Genomic DNA, 20252 nt, shown 5'->3' with positions numbered 1-20252 from the left:
GGAGCTTCTAAACCCTTAATAAGTTCCATGTATCTTTTTTAAAAAAGTTTTCATTAGCTAAGTCGTATTCTGGTTTTGCTTTATTCCTCTTCACTTCTGTTTGTAACCAGGTTATTTGTATATATTGGCATCTAAAAATTAAATGCCAGTTTGCTTTGATGATACTCATATATACTCTGTTGTGAGGTCTTGCCACATATTTGACAGATAGGTTCTTTTTATCATGAAATTAAGAAAAACAAGCAGATACATTTTCTGATCCAGTTTTGGCTTCCTTATTGTGTAGAAACTGCAGTGTCAATGTGAGCATAATACTTGCGGGGAGAGCTGTAACAGGTGCTGTCCTGGGTACCATCAGCAGCCCTGGAGGCCGGGAACCGTGTCCTCTGGCAATACATGTGAAGGTCAGTATACTTAGAATCTGAAGGTCAGTACACTTTTCCTCTTAATACGTCCAAGTTTATAGTGTCTTAACAGCTTTTATAATTAGCAAGTAACTTGTTTTCTTAGAAATTTAAGTAGTTTCCAAAGCTGCAGATTATCTTAAAATTTTAACTGTTGTGGCCTAAATGTATCTTTATGGGTTTGCTGTTTTACCTACAAGTCCCCCTTTCCATATAGTCTAGTATTCTGTATTAATTTTATTTTTGTTTTTGTTTTTTTACCATGGGATCTGCCAGGTTGTATATTCCATATTGATTTGTATTTAAGTTTTAAATAGACAATATATTCACAAGATTCCTGCATCTAACAATATGTAAAAGTATATAGTAAAAAGCATGACTTCCACTTCATCTCCCTCCTTTGCACTTTTTATTATTTTCTAGTATGTCTTTCCTAAAATTGTTATGCATAGAAAGCGTACGTTAACATATCCCTCCAGCCAATACAGTTCTTATGCAGAAGACAATGTACTATCCATGCCATCATACACATTGCTTTTTTTTTTTTTTTTTTTTCTGAGACGGAGTCTCGGTCTGTCACCCAGGCTGGAGTGCAGTGGCGCGACCTCGGCTCACTGCAAGCTCCGCCTCCCAGGTTCATGCTTCATGCCATTCTCCTGCCTCAGCCTCCTGAGTAGCTGGGACTACAGGTGCCAGCCACCACACCCGGCTAATTTTTTTGTATTTTAGTAGAGATAGGGTTTCACCGTGTTAGCCAGGATGGTCTCCATCTCCTGACCTCGTGATCCGCCCGCCTTGGCCTCCCAAAGTGCTGGGATTACAGACGTGGGCCACAGTGCCTGGTCCACGTCGCTTTTTATATTTAACAATGTATCGTGAAATTCTTTCCGTATTAGCAATTAGAAATGCTGTTTTTAAAAACAGTTGCACAGAATTCCATTATACAAATGTAGTATAATTTATTGAACAACCACCGGTTATTTTGATGGTTGTTAGTCTGTTGTCCACACAAACAATGGTGCAGTGATTAACCCCGTATAGGTCCTTCTCAAGTGGGCAAGTCCTTCTGCAAAATATAATCCCAGGAGATGGTTTGCTGGGTCAAATGGGTATGCACATTTATTATTTTGATATTAATAGCTCTTCCCAATTGTCCTCCATAATATTGCCCATATCTTATTAAAATTACTTATTCTAGGATTTTAATTTAATCTAAAATCATAGAACTTACTTAGGGAGGTTAAGAGTTTTCTTTGTATAAGGCATGCTACGTAAATTAACTGAGATGTTAAAAATATTCTCCTAGCATGTAATTGTCACAATAAAGCCGAAGACTGTTACTATGATGAAAGTGTTGCAAAGCAGAAGAAAAGTTTGAATACTGCTGGACAGTTCAGAGGAGGAGGGGTTTGCATAAATTGCTTACAGAACACCATGGGAATCAACTGTGAAACCTGTATTGATGGATATTATAGACCACACAAAGTAAGAATATTTCTTTGCTATTGCTGATCTTCATCATCTTCCCCAGGTGGAAAAGAGACTTTGTCAAGTCTTAACCTCTGTATTGGAGACTTTTGTAATATTTCGTTTATATCCTTGTTATGCTAGTAGTGTTTTTATATATATATTTCCTACTCTATCCTGCTTTCCTTACTCAAAATAGGATGTCAGTCATTGTTATTTAGCTTGAATTCCAGGGCCCATTGGCTATGTAATCCTGGGTCATAATACTAACTACAGATGTGAAAATTCACCTATAACTAAAGCAGCTGTCTCTTGCCTGTAGGAGGTGTTCAGCCAATCTTTTTTTTAATTTTTATTTTTTGAGACAGAGTCTCACTCTGTCCCCAGGCTGGAGTACAGTGGTGCAATCTCTGCTCACTGCAACCTCTGCCTCCCGGGTTCAAGCAACTCTCCTGCCTCAGCCTCCCGAGTAGCTGGGATTACAGGCACACACCACCACACCCAGCTAATTTTTGTATTTTTAGTAGAGACGGGGTTTCACCATGTTGGCCAGGATGGTCTCAATCTCTTGACCTCGTGATCCACCCGCCTTGGCCTCCCAAAGTGCTGGGATTACAGGCGTGAGCCACCGTGCCTGGCCGTGTTCAGCCAATCTTTAATTGACTTGATCTGTAGTTCTTACATGGGTCCTTGTGGTGGTCTGGTTATAACGTGGCTCTGAGAGACAGCAGAGTGAGGGGGGCTGGATAGCAGGGATAATAGAAAAAGATGTCACTTTGCTAATGGTACTAACTACGGTCACCATCAAAAAGATGTTTGGGCTTCCTGGCTTGAGATCACCTTATCTTCCTGAAACCTACCCCCCACCCCCATGCACAAAAGCATCGTAATAGTCCCATCTTGAGTAAAAAGCCAATACCTTCTTATTGATACTATTGCCAACATTGCTGTTATTTCTAGTAAGAGAATCCAGGGCAACCTCTGCCTTTCAGGTGTCTCCTTATGAGGATGAGCCTTGCCGCCCCTGTGACTGTGACCCTGTGGGGTCCCTCAGTTCTGTCTGTATTAAGGATGACCTCCATTCTGACTTACACAATGGTAAGTACTTGATTCACTTTTGTGCTTGTAATTGATTTTGTGTGTGTGTGGAAGATTTGCACATACTGGAACTATTACCATTATATAGCCAGTTGGTAACATGATTATTGATTCTTTTGTTCACCAAGTATGTATCAAGCACCTACTATGTGTCAGGCAGTTTTTGAGGACCTAGGAGTGTGTACTTAACAAGGTAGTCAAAGTCCTTGCTCACAAAAACACTAAACAAACAAGTATATGGGTAATATAATGCCAGGTCGAGAAGTAGTGTCATGGACATAAAGCAAAATTAGGACTCATGAATGGAGGGAGATGGGGTAATGAGGTGACAGTGTTGGGGTGATGAAATGACATTTGAGCAGATAATTGAGCATTTGATGAAAGAAGAAATAAGGCTCAGTTTAAAGCCATGTGTGGAACACAGTAAATAGCAATTGCTCTCCTTAGCTTTTAGAAGACATTTGGAGGGCTTTTGCGTACATCATCTCACAGATCAAGCAAGTCCTCCCGTTAACTTGGTAAATGTCAGAGTTCTTTCTTTCTGTTTCAAAAACTGGCAAATTGACTTGCAAATACCAGAGTCTCCTGAATAGGTTGCGTCTGTTCAAAGACTCTTGTGACCCCATCAAGTTCTCAGCCACTGGCAGTTAAAATGGATATAGACCAGCAGGGATGGATGGGCCCCCCAGCAATGGGGAGGGTAAGTTACCCAACTGAATTGATTCTTACGTGCAACTGGTGAGGGGATGATGATGATGATAATGAAGATGATGATGGTGATAATGGTGGTGACATTTACCCTCAGTTGAGTTCATTTTAAAAAATATATCATTTAAACTTTGCAACCATAGCAGATGGAAATTACTTAACCCACTTTACAAGCAAGGAAACTGTAGCTCAGAGCAGTTAAGAAACGTGGCCGAGATGACACAGACCTAAGGTTTCAGAGCTGACATTAAAAACAAAGATAGTGCTTGCTGCTCTCTGCCACTTGCCTCTGTGCATTTTTTTTTTTTTTTTTTTTTACAAAACGGTTTTATAATTTACAACGATACAGTTTTCCCATTTGAAGTCTGTAATTCATTGTTTTGGTGTATTGGTGCAACCATCACCACATTCTAAGAGTCCAACATTTTCATCATCCCATAAAGAAGCCCCTTACAAACTAGCTGTCACTTCTTACTTTCCTCCAGCCCCTTCTCCCAGCCCCTGGCAATCATTAATTAGCTTTTTCTTTGCAGATTTACCTATTCTGAACATTACATAGAGATAGAACCATATATGTTGGGTTTTGGTGACTGGCTTCTTTCATTTAGTATAATATTTTCAAGGTCATCCGTGTTGTAGCATGTATCAGTATTTCATCCCTTTTTATTACCAAATAATATTTCATAGTATGGACATACCATGTTTTATATATCCATTCATCAGTTGATGAACATTTGAATTGTTTCTACTTTGGGGCTATTACGAATAATGCTACTAGGGACTTTTGTGGGTGTATGTTTTCATTTTATTTGTTTACTTAGGAGTGCAATTGCTGGATCTTATGGTAACTCCATGTCTAATATTTTGAAGAAGTGTCAAAGGGTTTTCCAAAGTCACTCTACCATTTTATATTCCCAGCTCCCTCCGTGGGTTTCATCTCTGTTTTCTTTCTTTAAACAAGGAATTGGGAAACTATGGCCCATGGGCCAAATCCAGCACACTGTCTGTTCTTATGAATAAAGTTTTATTGGAATGGAGATATAGTCATTTGCCTGTGTATTCTCTACGGCTGTGTTTGAACAATAACGGCTGAGCTGAGCAGCTGCAAATGAGACTCTGAGTCCAAAAAGCCTAAAATAGACACCCTCTCACCCATTACAGAAAATGTTTGCCAACCCCTGCTTTAAACTTCTTTTGCCTTCATGTTGGGTCATTGCCATTGTTGTCTTTCTAGGGAAGTGGCCGGGTCAGTGCCTGTGTAAGGAAGGCTATGCAGGAGAAAAATGTGATCGCTGCCAACTTGGCTATAAGGATTACCCGACCTGTGTCTCCTGTGGGTGCAACCCAGTGGGCAGTGCCAATGATGAGCCCTGCACAGGGCCCTGTGTTTGTAAGGTAAGTGGGGAGGTCAGAGACACCCCTGAGCTTCCTTTGAGCTTCTCTGGAAAAGGAGTGTTTTCCATTGGCTCCAATGATCAGTTCTTGAGCAAAGTGGTAAGGTTTAAGCAGAACTTCCCTTGCCCCTTGTCTCCGAGCCACACCCAGTTGGCTGCATTATATATGCTTGGACTTACATGGGCATCTGGCTTGCTTTTTTTGTACCTCTGGTAATGGTCATATATTCCAGAGGCATTTCTGTGACTTCTTAGAGGACACCAAACACTGCATACCTTTATATTCCCACCTCCCTCTGTGGGCCTCATCTCTGTTGCCTTTCTTTAAACCAGGACTTGGTAAACTATGGCTTGTGGGCCAAATCTGACACACTGCCTGTTTTGTGAATAAAGTTTTATTGGAACAGAGCTGTATCCATTTGCTTATGTATTTTCTATGACTATGTTCAACCAATAAAGGCTGAGTTGAGTAGTTGCAAAAGAGATGCTATTGACCCCTAGCTTAATTCTATGATACTCTTTTTCAGCTTTATATTTGGAGGAGAACCAGATTAACATTAAATTTCTGAGAACACCAATTAAAGGCAGATATGCTATTTTGAGTTTCTCTTAAAAAGGAGTTGAATAGTCATAAGAAATGCATTAATGTGGTGCCAGTGAGGGGTTTTATTTGGCCTTACAATATTAATAACAATTTCTTCATAATTCATAGGACATTCCATTGTACCTATGTGCTTATTCCCACCTGTGCAGTCTTAGGCACATGTTACATACGACTGGAAATAATCTTGAGCATTTATGAATAAGACAGAAGATTTTGTAGCTCTCCAGATTTTGAAATGCTTGAAAGATCAGTAAAAAATGAAAGATTTAAAACAAAACAATTTAAATGGAATGACCAAGTTCTAAGATCTCCAGCCTTGTTCTTGAGTACAAAATCAAATTATATATAATTCAAAATCTCTATTCTGGAAATATTGACTTTATGAGGCCTCACCTTTACTTTGGACATTTATTCACCTGCCTCTGTGGATCACCGAACACCTGTCTTGTTAATGTCATTTTATTCTCTCTGGACACACACATTGGTTTCAAAAGCTAATCTTTTATCCTAACTTACAGGAAAACGTTGAGGGGAAGGCCTGCGATCGCTGCAAGCCAGGATTCTATAACTTGAAGGAAAAAAACCCCCGGGGCTGCTCCGAGTGCTTCTGCTTTGGCGTTTCTGATGTCTGCAGCAGCCTGTCTTGGCCTGTTGGTCAGGTGGGAGGCGCCATCTGCGAGGCGGTATTTAATGAGCAGGTCGTATTGCACAAGCTTGGCACGAGTTGTGTGAGGAGGAAATGAGGATGACTTCCCCTGTGACACCACTCTCATCCCTTTGCAATGACACTGACGTGGGTCAAAGGCAGCCGTCTGCCCCTCAAGTTTCTTTATAGGTCATGTGCTTACTGCTACACACATTTCTCTATAGAAAAAACAAGATGATGTGGCACTAGAGAACACGTCATGTTTCAATTTCTTCTGTGGGGAAATGGATTGGGTGGGGAGGTCGGCTCTGCCACCACCCGCCCCTGCTGCTCTCAGGCCTGGGAGCGCAGCTGGCCATAGGGCCATGGGGATTTTCCAGCTCAAAGAGGCTAAGGAGTAGGAGGCCCTCCAGTGGCAAGGGTGGGAACAGCAGCACGTGGTGCAGGGTTTATGAATGCAGGCAGGTTGTTTCGGGAACGGGGAGTTCTGGGGTGATGGGTTCAACAGGGGTGTCCAGTGGTGGCTAGGAGAGGTGGAGATGGTGTGATGGCTGCAGGCAAGGGAGGAGCTGCTCCGTAGGGACTTACCCAGCAGTGACTGCTGTGGCCACCACGCTGGGGGGAGTACCATCACCTCTATGTCGGTGACACATTGGGAGTATAAGATCTAGAGGTTATCTTTGTACATTTTTCAGCATTTGGGTAAAAAGCACGGGGCAATGAAGAAGAGGGAGTCAGAGTTAGCAAGAGACATTTTGCTCAATGTATTCATGATGTTCTTTGTTGTTTTAAATCTAAAGTCTATACCCATGGCCTTTATGGTTTTGCTCATTTATTTGCTTATACTGGATCTGGATTTGGGGTAGTGAGACTTGTTCTCAGGTCCTCCTGGTCCTTTACAAGTGGAAGGGTCAAGGGTCATGAGATTCAGCAGCCACAGGTCTTATGTTAATGCCGTCCCTAGAGAAGCTTTCTGGCCCGTTTCTTCATTGTGAAAATAGTACTGCTGCACTGGGTGAAATCTAAGGTTAGTTCTATTTCATACTTCAAAATTCTTGAATTTGTTTTTAAGGTAAACAATATGTCCGGGTGGCTGGTCACCGACTTGATCAGTCCCAGGAAGATCCCGTCTCAGCAAGATGCACTAGGTGGGCGCCATCAGGTCAGCATCAACAACACCGCGGTCATGCAGAGGCTGGCTCCCAAGTACTACTGGGCAGCCCCCGAGACCTACCTTGGAAATAAGGTGCGTGTGTCCCTGCAGATAGCGATGTCTCAGATGAAGATCTCAGGGAACACTGAGAAAGAACTTGCGCTGCCTGCATTTTAGGTAGTCTCATAGGGCACCTGAGTGTCGGACAGCATTTCATGATGATACAAAGAAGGTTTTCTAGCCTAGTTAGACTTTATGTTGTATTATTCAAATAAGAACTTCTGCTCTTCTGGTCTGGTTCCTGAGCAGTATGTTTGGTGAAGTCTCATCCCCCTCTCTGAGATAAACTTTCTGGGTCCCTGGATCGCTTGTTTATGAAGTGTTCATCGCATTCCCGCTTTGTTTGGTTTGCCATAGGCTCAGCTTAGCGCCTCCATGGCTTAGTGGAGGGCCTGGCATACAAAAAACAACCCAGGGAAGGTTCCAGCAATGGGACTGCTGTGCTGCTCCCTCACTTTGAGTACCATGGCAGGCTGTGCTCATCTGAAGCTCACATTTAGGAACAGATGGAATACTTTCTGCTTTTGTTATATTTCAAGAAAATGCAAACTGGTGATTCTGCAATGTGGAGGTTGGTTTGTAGGCTTGGACCTTCCTTGCAATGATGTGTTCCCATTCCCCCTCCCCAGTTATGCCACATCTCTCCAGATTCTGATTGATAAGAAAATTTATTGCCGAGACTCCATCTCAATTATTATAGCTCCCTGCTTACCTTCCCGGTTTTTTTAAAATTTTTTTTAAAGTACTGTCCTGCAAGCATGCTAGTGTAGTCTTGTAGCTTGGTATGCTTCTATTTAATTTGATGATTATATTTTCGTTTTAAAGCTTGTTTTGTATATTTTTAAGGAGTATTTATTTTTGAAAATTATTGTTTTTTTCATCAAATTATAATCCTAGAACATGTGCTCTATTTATATGATTTTATCAAGAGAGTTCAATGATTTTTTTTCTCTTGATATCACTTCTCCAATTTTATGGTGCAAAGTTGGGTTCTGAACAATATATTGCTGTCATATACTCATCAGAAAGAAAATCTTTATATTGAAGGACAACTCATCAGAAGAAACACCTTTAGTCCTTTCTCTAACTAGCAAATCAGACATGTTCTTTAATTGACCTACGAGGAGGACGCTGAAACGAAAATGTGGAGATTGTAGACATGGGTCAAACTCCTCATCCCCTAAACTGCTTAAGTGAAGTGAATATCTATTGTGTGATTAACAAAAGTTTATAGTAATTTGCCTTGTGGTCTCCAAGAAAGAGTACATTTTTCTTCTGTGCTTTCAAACAATGTCCTGCATTTTGGTGATATTGATTAACCAAAATGTTTGTAAATATACTTCCCTTTCACTGCCTTTAATGTGAATTTCCTTGTCTGTCATGGTCAAGGGAATAGTTGTAGCCTAGTTGTTTGCAGATGGATCCCAGTGACCACTTCCTCTTACTTCATTGTTGCTGTGATTGTCTTCCCCTTTCATGTTCATTCTCGCTTAAACATTTCAGCTGACTGCGTTTGGTGGATTCCTGAAATACACGGTGTCTTACGATATTCCAGTAGAGACGGTAGACAGTAACCTCATGTGGCACGCTGACGTCATCATTAAGGTGATTGCTTTTGCTTTGATTCTGCTGTAGAGCTTAGGGCTTAGTGGGCTGATAGTTTATGACTGAAAGTGACTAGGTGAGGGCATCCCAGCAAGGAGCTGGTGGCCAGGTGGCCATTCAGCAGACCCTGGACTTGTGTGGGGACTACTGAGACGGTGAGTGTGAGAATCTGTCTTTGAGCCCATTTCTGAAGTTGCCTCAGGACAGCATCCGCCATTCTTCTCTTCATTCCCAGGGTGTACCCATCTTTTCACATTTAAAAAGAAAGGGAGCTGGGCTTGGTGCCTCATGCTTATAATGTAAGTGCTTTGGGAGGCTGAGACAGGAGGATTGTTTGAGGCCAGGAGTTTGAGACCAGTCTGGGGAACATAGTGAGACCCCATCTCTCAAAAAATATTAGCCAGGCACCATGGACGTGCCTGTAATCCCAGGTACTCGGGAGGCTGAGGCAGGAGGATGGCCTGAGCCCAGGAGTTCAAAGTTATAGTGAGCTGTGATTGCACCACTGCACTCCAACCTGGGTGACAGAGAGAGAGCCTATGTCTAAAAAAAAAAAAAAAAAAATTAAGTAAAAAAGAGACAAATTTTCGCTCTGACCTTGAATCTTCTAAGTCTCTTCTTCCCTGTGCCACTTTGCCTCTCAGACGAATGGATTAGGCAGTACTTGGCAGTCTGAGGACAGTAGACGTGTTGCCATGCTTGTCCTCACCCTCTGTCCCTATCCCCACATCCTCAGTCTCCATAAAAAGACCCAGCTTAGTCAGGAGGGCTCCCCAAGTGGTAATGTCCCAGGGTCTGGGGCACGTTTGGGCAGAAACCACTCCAGGTTCTTGTCTCTCATGTCCTTTCACCTGGAGCTATCTTCATCTCCATCTCCAGCCTGAACAATTGCAGACCGCACACGGTAAATCACTTTTGTTAACAGCAATTTGATGAAAAGCTGGAGCTATGTTTACATACTTTTTCTACTTCTGTACTTCAGTTAAAGATTAGAGGTGTCAGATGGGTTGCTTTGATAAAAGCTGTGGGCAACTGCATGACTTTCTTTCTTTTCCAAGATCCCAGCGAAGTACACAGTCTTTAAGTTTATTACCAGAACCCCTCTAAAAAGAATACAATGAAACACCTTTTCTCTGATAAGTCTGGGCCAAGAGCTGTACACACCATTACAGGTTTGCCACAAGAAGCTAGGCACGAATGAAAAACCATGTTGCTGAATACAAAATTTGATTTTATTTTTTATTTTATCATTAAATTGAATGACAAATATATTTTCTCTTGTTTTTAAATGTTAGGGAAACGGACTCACTTTAAGCACACAGGCTGAGGGTCTGTCATTGCAGCCTTATGAAGAGTACCTAAATGTGGTTAGACTTGTGCCTGAAAACTTCCGAGATTTTCACAGCAAAAGGCAGATTGATCGTGACCAGCTGATGACTGTCCTTGCCAATGTGACACATCTTTTGATCAGAGCCAACTACAATTCTGCAAAAATGGCTCTTTATAGGTATGTATTGAAAATGGAGGAAAAACTTGTGGTGAAGGTACTTCAATTTTATATTTATTAATATGTATTTAAAGCTCAACATATTTTACATTCATTATATTAAGGACACAGCTAAAGGAACTGGCTGTCTTAAAAATTCAGTTTATAAATGTAATTTTATTGAAAACGTAAGAACAGTTGTCCACATCAAGTGTATCCAGTAGAAGACAGACTTGAAATTAGGATGAGAAACTTTCAAAGGGGGTTTCTGGGAAATGCACGATGGGTTAGCAATTGTCTGGACCATGTTGCACCTGGTTCTCACCATCCTAATGTTAATGGTCTTAGCTTTTACTGAGTCCATTTAAGTGAACGTATCCATCGTTGGTCATTTTATTACTTTCAGGAGGACAATTTCTGGCAATGCCGTGCCAAGCATAAAAGTTGTGTGCAGCTACGCTGGGCGTGGTGGCTCACGCCTGTAATCCCAGCACTTTAGGAGGCCGAGGCAGGTGGATCACATGAGGTCAGGAGTTTGAGACCAGCCTGGCCAACATGGTGAAACCCCATCTCTACTGAAAATACAAAAAATTAGCCAGGCGTGGTGGCGCATGCTTGTAGTCCCAGCTATTCAGGAGGCTGAGGCATGAGAATCAGTTGAACCCAGGAGGAGCACGTTGCAGTGAGCTGAGGTTATGCCACTGCACTCCAGCTGGGGCAGCACAGCGAGATTTTGTCTCAAAAAAAAAAAAAAAAGTTGTATGCATCTAACACAAACATAGCATGACACATTTAAAGGTAATCTTTCTATTTGTGATAATTGAATGGATTAATTTTTCTGAGGTGCTTCAACTCCAAATAGGCAACACCAGACCTTTCCCACAGTAGTCTATGGGCAACAGCATGACTTTGTACCAAACATTGAAGGCATTTCCAGGGAATAATGATGGCTCCCAGAGAATATATTGTTGTGAAAGACCTTTAGTTATTTACAAAAATCACATCACCCTTTTATTGGATTTAAATCTTTTTTTTTTTTTGAGACGGAGTCTCCCTCTATTGCCCAGGCTGCAGTGAAGTGGCGCCATCTCAGCTCACTGCAAGCTCCGCCTCCCAGGTTCAAGCGATTCTCCTGCCTCAGCCTCCCGAGTAGCTGGGACTACAGGCACCCGTCACCATGCTCGGCTAATTTTTTTGTATTTTTAATAGTTTCACCATATTAGCCAGGATGGTCTCGATCTCCTGACCTCGTGATCTACCCACCTTGGCCTCCCAAAGTGCTGGGATTACAGGCGTGAGCTACCGCACCTGGCTGGATTTAAATCTTTTAGGAGCCCATCTTCATTGAGATGTGAGATGTATTTGCGAGCGTGTGAGTCACATAACAGTCTGTCTATTTGTAGGTTGGAGTCCGTCTCTCTGGACATAGCCAGCCCTAATGCCATCAACCTGGCGGTGGCCGCTGATGTGGAGCACTGTGAATGTCCGCAAGGCTACACGGGGACCTCCTGTGAGGTGACGCTTCTCTCTTCCTGTCTTTTTCCTTTCGTTCTTTCCTAAGGGAAAAACAGTGCACTGAAGGGGATGTCATGGCAAACATTTGAATTTTAGCTTTAGCAACACAATGTTTGGCTCAGTCTTTTTTGGGCAATAGAAATATTAGAAGTCACATTGTTTAAAAAAATCAGATTCCTCCACCAGGAATGGGCTGGAGCACCGGACAATATTCTGACTTAGTGCTGCCCTCCTGCCTTAGTCAACAAGAAACTTGCAGTACCCATGCCATTGACTTAAGGAAGATAGAACTTGATCATATCTGAATATTTACAAATCACCAGCATGTGACCTGGGTAGCTTTAGACAAGCCAGCCCTATTTTGAGACCTTTTATGGCCCCTGGCTATTTTACTTTGGTGGGCTCCACCTTACATGTGAAATATATGAAAATGCACTTGCAATCCTCAATGAAAGTAATCTGTTGCTAAAAATATTTTGAAATTACTTGGACAAGCGTGTTGATATTAATACCATAACAAGAATAGGCCATAAGACTCTTGGCACAACCATTACGTTTTTGTGTGTGTATTTCTACCTTTAAAAAGAAATAAGGAACTGGATTATGGTGATGGTTGCATAGCTCGGTAAGATTTTTACTAAAAGTCATTGAATTGTACACTTAAAATGAGTGAATTGTGTAGCATGTAAATGATACCTCAGTTAGCATGTTAGAGAAAAAAGACATTTCTGTACTCATGGGCAACTGAGCAGTTTCTGTTTGTAACTCAGTGGAAGGAGGATGACTTTCCCTTCTCTTGCAGTCGTGCCTCTCTGGCTATTACCGCGTGGATGGAATACTCTTTGGAGGAATTTGTCAACCCTGTGAATGCCACGGCCATGCAGCTGAGTGCGATGTTCACGGCGTTTGCATTGTGAGTCTTTCACTGTAGCTCAGGTGCCCTCTCCTACTCACTTCAGAGCCATTTGCTGTGTACAAGTGATTTTTTTTAAGTGCTTCCTCGACGGAATAACCCTGGCCTCATAGACCCCAAAGAAAATTTACAGATTTAAGCTCATGTCGTGAAATGTTTCCTGTTTTTTTTTTGTTTTTTTTTTTTTAAACAGTTACTTTGGTAATAGTGAAAAAGGGATATACAATTTCATTACAGTTCTTTTTATTAGAATAATATAAAGTAATTATATTACTATAAAGCAATAGAAAGGTAGAAAATGTTGTCTACTTATTAAATACAAAGGATAGGATCTTTAGATGACAGTGCTAATATTTATTTGTTTGTTTGTTTGTTTGTTAATTTATTTATTTGAGACAGGGTCTTACCTCGTCACCCAGGCTGGAGTGCAGTGGCACCAACACTGCTTACTGGAGCCCTGGACCTTCTGGGCTCAAATGGTCCTCCCGCCTCAACCCTCCAACTAGCTGAGGCCACAGACAATGCTAGTATTTTTTTTTAATCATGATATTACATAATATACCCTAAGAAGAAGAATAAAGTATAATCACACTCACTTATATACCATGCTTTATAGTTAGTTGGGATAAATTAATCAAACAGGTACTTTCATGCAATATGAGTTGAAACAGGGCTTAAGAAATAGGTAGTTAATCTTGAGAATGAACTTTGGGGCAGGTATGGGGCAGGACTTGTTTCTTAACTTCAATCAGGAATTCTTCTAGGCCCTATGCCCTGAAGCCAGGCCACACTCTGGGGTCTCGTGGGTTTGATCCACAGAGGTGGAGTGACTGCATGTGCTGATAAGCTGTACCCTGGTCACCTGGCAGGGAAATGTTCATGCTTTTTCCAGAAGAGATTGACTGAGTCACAGAGTTAGGGAAAATTAATTACCAGACCCAGGGAGAGGATCTCAGAGTGATGCCCAGGATGGCTTATTGTCTCTAGAATTAGAACTTAATTTTTCTTTATTCTGTAAGTAGAGTTTTCATTTTGCCCTTTGTTCTGTAAGTAAAGCTTCTGTAGGAATTGCATGAAGGGGTGGTTTACAGGCAGAATCAGTCCCTCCAGGATTGCTTTCCTCAGGTGCACAGCTTCCAACCACTTGATGAGGTGGTTGCTTTTTTTCACCTCCTTTCCTTTGCCATTTGGGTTTGTAAGGCCTCCTGCCAGCATTTGGGGTGGGGTAGGGTGGGGGGAACAGCAGGCTGCGGTTCTGCCACTTAACGTCTTTTGTAGCTAGGCTGAAAGAGTAGATTTCTCATGCTTCCATTAATATATGTTTACAAATATATATTCATATTAAAGTGATAATGCTAAGTAGCAACTGACCTTAAAGCTTTAATTTTAATAAATAATTTTATAGCTTTAAACATGTTTTAGAAATAATTTTAGACTTACAGAAGAGCTATGAAAGAGTTACAGAAGTACAGAGAGTTCTGAAGTAACCTTCCCCCAGCATCCCCTAATGCTACCATCTTGCATAACCAGAGTTATCAGAATGAAGAAGTAGCACGATGAGGTGAATTACACTGCATACCACATTCTGATTTCATCAGTTTTTCACTCATGCTCCTTTTTTTTTGTAGAATCAAACCCAGGACCCTACACCATTCAGTGACCTTGCCTTTTTAGTCTTCTCTCCTCTGGGACAGTTCCTCAGACTTCCTTGTTCTTCATGACTGTGGCACTTTTGAAGAGCACTGGGCATTCTGTGGAATGTCCCCAGCCAGAGCTTGTCTGATGCTTTCCTATGACTAGGTTGAGGTTACACATTTTTGACCAGAAGATGTGGAGGTGCTGTGCCCTCTCATTGCGAGCAGACAGATATGATATCATTGTGTCTTCTTCCTGGGGATGTTAATCTGGGTCACTTGAATTAGGTGATGTCTGCTAGGTTTTTCCACTCTGAAGTTACTATTTTTCCCTTCTTAAACAATTAATATTTGAGAGGGCAAAAATAATAAAAATTTAAATTAGAATTTAAGGAAATAAAAAAAACGTGGTAGCATCATATATCTGTTAAATCTAACCTTGCTTTTTTTTTTCTAATCTATTGTAAAAAGAAACCTTGAATTCTTCCTCTTGTGTAGTTGTTCATAGCCCTGGGCCTTGCATATAACTATCTAGCTTCCAGGAGTTAATTCTTTATCTACAGTTCATTAAAGACGAGGTTCCAGTTGCTCTTAGAGCTCTCTCAGCTCTTTATTCAAAGGAGAAACCTATTTATTTTCCTTGCAGCTTGGCATGATTTAGAAAAGAGAATGGCATCACAGTAAATTGTGCATGTCTTGGGCCCTCATGTCTGTCTTTTTTCAATCAAGAGATGTTTTTCCTCCCCAAGGAGAGGAACAGTCTCATTCCTTCACGTACCAGAGCCACCAACAGGGACAGTCAGGTAAAGGGCTGGTGGCACACGCCTGGAGAAACACTGAAACAGACCCTCAGTGGGTTTTTCAACAGAACTACACACTGGTTTCCCCAAAGAGAAAGAAAGCACAATCTGACTCCTTGATCAAAGAAAATACCATAGACATGTTCCAAATGAGCATTATCAAATATTTTTACAATGGAATTGCAGTTATTCTGCAGAATACTTTTAGCTTAACCATGTAACCCTTTACTAAGACCAGTTGCATCTTGAATTAATTTGTATTCATTATCAACCCAAGGTCCTATGAAGGATGGGAAGGAAAAAAGGGTCTAAGACTCTGTTGTCTGAGGACCAGCAGAGTAGGCATCATCTGGGAGCTTGCTAGAAGTGCAGAAACTCAGGCTCCACCTCAGATCCCCTGAACCAGAGTCTACAGGTAACCCAGGTGCACTTATTAATAGATTCACATTCCAGTTTAGATGCTCTGGTCTAGGATAACCCTAAGTAAAACTGGTGAAACCCTGGAGTAAAATGGATGTAATACAAATGCTTGCAATTCCAGATTAAATGTAGTATATGGGAAAACTTTCATCAACCTGAGGAATGATGGAAATGTATATGGTTTAGAAACTGAAAATACTAAATTGCTAGATGAAAAATGACCAATAAAAGTATGTAAAATGAGTGGCTGTAGGAGAAGGGGACACGGGGAAATGGGAGCTGAGGTGCACACCAAGAGGAGCAGCCACACACGTGTGCAGAACAAGCCTCGCTCCCTTCGAGCCTGTAGCTGCCCGGAGGTCAGTGCTGCCTGGTCCTGGTCCCAGTGCCGACCTCCCCACCCCTCCCCTTTGCTCCTGCACACCTCCTAACCCCTGACTGCACTTTCTTTTAGAATATTTTAAATGAGGGGAGAAAGTTTTTCATATTTTTTTATGTATGTACCGTTTCCAGTGCTCTTCATTCGCTGGTATAAATCCATGATTTCATCTAGTAGGTACCACCTTTCTACAGCCTGGATTGTTAGCCTTTCTGTAGTGCAGATCTGCTGGTTGACAGATTCTCTTAACTCTCCTTTATCTGAAAAAGGCTTGCCTTCAGTTTTGAAATTGATTTTTGCAGATTTCTCTTTCAGTACTTTAAAATTGTTATGTTGCCTTGTGGCTTACATGGCTTCAAGTGAGAAGTTGGTGGTCATCTGCTTATTTCTGTGTGTTATTCTGCCTTTTTTCTCTGCCTGCTGTTAGGAGGGTCTCTGTGTCTCCAGGTTTGAACACTTTGACTGTGCCTTGGTGTGTATTTCTTTATGCTGGGGGTTTATTGAGCTTCTAGAATTTGTGAGTTTGTAGCTATCAAGTTATGAAAAGTTTTGACCAAATAGCTTTTCAGCTTCCCGCTCCAATCTAATTGCATGTGACATTGATCCACAGATGATAGAGGCTGGGATCTTTTGTTTTTTCCTAAAGTTTGAGTTTCTGTTGTTGTCTTCAAATTCACTCTTCTTTTCTCCTACAATGTTGAAGCTGATGTAATGCCAACCCATTCAGTACTTCATTTTGGATATGGTAGCTTCTAGTTCTAGAAGTTCCACTTGGTCCTACTGTATATTTTGCATTTCTCTTTTCACAGTGTTTATTTTTCCTTCAAGTCTTTGAGCATGCTTATAATAGCTTTTTTGTTTTTGTTTTTTTTTTTTTTTTTGAGATGGAGTCTCTCTCTGTAACCCAAGCTGGAGTGCAGTCACATGACCTTGGCTCACTGCAATCTCTGCCTCCCAGGTTCAAGCAATTCTCCCACCTCAGCCTCCTAAGTAGCTGGGATTACAGGTGCACACCACCACACCTGGCTAATTTTTGTATTTTTAGTAGAGATGGGGTTTCTCCCTGTTGGCCAGGCTCGAATTCCTGACCTCAGGTGATCCACCCGCCTCGGCCTCCCAAAGTGCTGGGATTACAGGCGTGAACCACTGCGCCTGACCTATAATAATGTTTTAAAAGCCTGCCAATTCCATCATCTCTGTGATTTGTGGGCATGTTTCTAATGACTGGGGTTTTTTTTTGGTTTTATTTTCTTGATTGTGGCTCGTTTTTTTTTTGTTGTTGTTGTTGTTTCTCATGTCTAGTTATTTTCATTCCCCATAGAAAAAAACCCACCTCTTTATTTGGAAATAATTAGGAATTTACCCAAGATCTGTAAGAATAAGAATGGTATGTAGAACACCTGCCATTTATCTAGACTCCCGTGTTGTTGCCATTTTCACCATTTGCCTTATTAATATCATTATCCGTCTGCCTGTCTAATTATAATACATTTTTCTAAACTCCTTGAGAATAGGTTGCATAGACAATGGCCATTTTGGTGTGTATATTGCAAGAATAAGGCTCGTCTCTTGTATAACCATAGTACACTTATCAACTTAAGCAAATGTAACGCTGATACTCTACTTTTTCTAACCTACCACCTGTTTCTCAGTTTTGTCAGTTGACCCAATTATGTCCTGTATAGCATCCTTCCCTCAAGCACAGGCCCCCATCTAGGATCAGATGTTGAATTTTATCGTCGTGTCTCCCTAGGCTTTTAATAAGAAGTGTTTCTACTGCCTTTCTTTGTATTTTATGCTATTGGCATTTTGAATAATATAATCTTTTTTTTTTTTTTTTTTTTTTGAGACAGAGTCTCACTCTGTTGCCCAGGCAGTGGCGCCATCTCGGCTGACTGCAAGCTCCATCTCCCAGGTTCACACCATTCTCCTGCCTCAGCATCCCAAGTAGCTGGGACTACAGGCGCCCACCACCACGCCCAGCTAATTTTTTGTATTTTTAGTAGAGATGGGGTTTCACCGTGTTAGCCAGGGTGGTGTTGATCTCCTAACCTCGTGATCCACCCACCTTGGCCTCCCAAAGTGCTGGGATTACAGGCATGAGCCACCGCACCTGGCCGAATATAATCATTTAAAAAAAAAAAATAGAATGTCCTTGGTTCTGGGCCCTTCTTTTGTTTCTCTTGGATTATTCAGGCTGGAATACTTTGTCAAGGATGAGTCTCTCAGAGCACTGCCAATGGGAGTCCCAGTGTCTGTCTGGCCCTTACTGGTGATGTTAATTCTGATTACACAGGCAAGGTGTCGGTCAATTTTTCCACTATATGTGAACGATTCTTTCCTTTTGCAACTAAAAAAACAGTTGGAGGAGGACACTGTGAGACCACATGCATATCACACTCTTCATCAGAATTCCCCTTAGAGGTAGCAGTCAGAAGGTTCTGGCCGAAGCAGCACTTGCTGTCATGTTTGCAAAAGCTTGATCCTCCGCCTCCTGCCCTTGTCCGTGCTCATCAGTCAGAGAGAAAGCTCTCAGGTTTCTCATTTATACACATTACACTGGCTGATATTAATCTGAAAACAGGAGGCCTTCCTCATATAGCTCAGAGTCTGGTGACTGGTTTTAGCATTTTGTCTTTTTTTTTTTCCACTTGGACTTCAAGTTGCTTGTAGATAAATCTGAAAATCCTTTAAGACATCCTGAGCCGATTCTTCTGGTGCATGTTCCTAGGCGTGTGCGCACAACACCACCGGCGACCACTGTGGGCAGTGCTTGCCCGGCTTCTACGGGGAGCCTTCCCGAGGGACACCCAGGGACTGCCAGCCCTGCGCCTGCCCTCTCACTATAGCCTCCAACAAGTAAGCCTCGGGCCTCATCAGCGGTTCCTGTCAGCCTGGCCGGGATTCCCACCCAGATGCGTACTAATGACTTCAGAGCAAGACTTTGTGTGTAATAAGTGTGTCAATTTTGCCCAGTGACAATTGATTTGGATTAAAGATAGAGGGGTGGGTTATTTTCTTGTAAACCAAAGTTTGGCGTATTAAAGCAGGCAAGAAAAGGTGTATGCCAGCAAGGACCTGTGCACGGCATTTTCCCTCTTGGTTCCTCTTGGTCCCTCTTGGTCATCAGTTGTTTCACAAGTATATATTGTCTACTTACCAGTGGGCTAGGAGGTAGAGGGATACAGAGAGGAATAAAACATTGTCCCTCGACTTAGGGAGTTTTTGATCTAATGACCAAAATGTGTACGTATGAGGCTAAACAAGAATAGTCTAAATCCATTCATTGATTCAACAGATATTTATGGAGTGCCTACTGTGTCATGAGTTTTACAGCAGGTGTTGTGAATAGCAAACCGTTATCACCTGGCCGTGGGCCCCAGGGGACTCAGTGTGGTCGTGACTGTAGTGAGGCCTGTCCACCAGATGGTGGGGAGGAGGGAGAGCAGCGTCCAGCCTACCTAGGTGGGTGCAGGAAGCTCTTATCTCAGACTTGCAGGAGAAGGAATTCCACAGGCAGCATAGACGGGCATTCTAGGCAGATGGAGCTGGGCATGCCATGGCATGGCAGCAGGAACAGGCATTGCCCATTTGAGGGATTGCAGCAGGCCATGGAACAGAAGGCATGGGAGGTGGAAGGAGCTGTACCAGACAAGGCCTTATAGTCACGCTGAGGCAAGTGCATCCCACAGGCCAGCAGCTTAAAAGCCTCTGTCTCTCACTGGTTTAACCTTTAGAACTCTTCCTCCACCCACTCTCAGAGAATTCCCAGTATATAAAAAGGATGCAGTCAGGGTTACTCGGGATGAAATTGGTGGTGGGTACTGTCATCTACCCTGCACAGGCTTCTCAAGGTTTAGGAATAGGGTTGGAAGGGGCATCAGTTAGCATGGGGTCCCTGGAGAGGTGCGAGAGCCTCCTGACCACTTTGTGTTTGAGTGAGCTCACTTTTGCCCTGGTATGGGC

The 20252-nt window shown here is 42.1% G+C and overlaps 1 protein-coding gene across 2 annotated transcripts in view; it reads left to right on the top strand.

The window, feature by feature from the left end:
* The window catches only part of LAMA1 (laminin subunit alpha 1), a 170432-nt gene that overhangs the window by 69806 nt on the left and 80374 nt on the right, over positions 1-20252 (top strand). For both annotated transcript variants that reach the window (XM_055237979.2, XM_055237969.2), the window contains exons 7-17: positions 287-404; positions 1711-1889; positions 2864-2969; positions 4912-5072; positions 6194-6334; positions 7394-7567; positions 9038-9139; positions 10435-10646; positions 12029-12140; positions 12943-13053; positions 19018-19145. In XM_055237979.2, the coding sequence (XP_055093954.2) occupies positions 287-404; positions 1711-1889; positions 2864-2969; positions 4912-5072; positions 6194-6334; positions 7394-7567; positions 9038-9139; positions 10435-10646; positions 12029-12140; positions 12943-13053; positions 19018-19145 (1544 nt within the window). The remainder of the gene's footprint in view (positions 1-286; positions 405-1710; positions 1890-2863; positions 2970-4911; positions 5073-6193; positions 6335-7393; positions 7568-9037; positions 9140-10434; positions 10647-12028; positions 12141-12942; positions 13054-19017; positions 19146-20252) is intronic.

This window comes from Symphalangus syndactylus, chromosome 1 (genome assembly GCF_028878055.3).
Source record: "Symphalangus syndactylus isolate Jambi chromosome 1, NHGRI_mSymSyn1-v2.1_pri, whole genome shotgun sequence".
NCBI classification, from domain to species: domain Eukaryota; kingdom Metazoa; phylum Chordata; class Mammalia; order Primates; family Hylobatidae; genus Symphalangus; species Symphalangus syndactylus.
The sequence above is the reverse complement of the archived record's forward strand: the minus strand, read 5'-3'. Positions and strand labels throughout refer to the sequence as shown.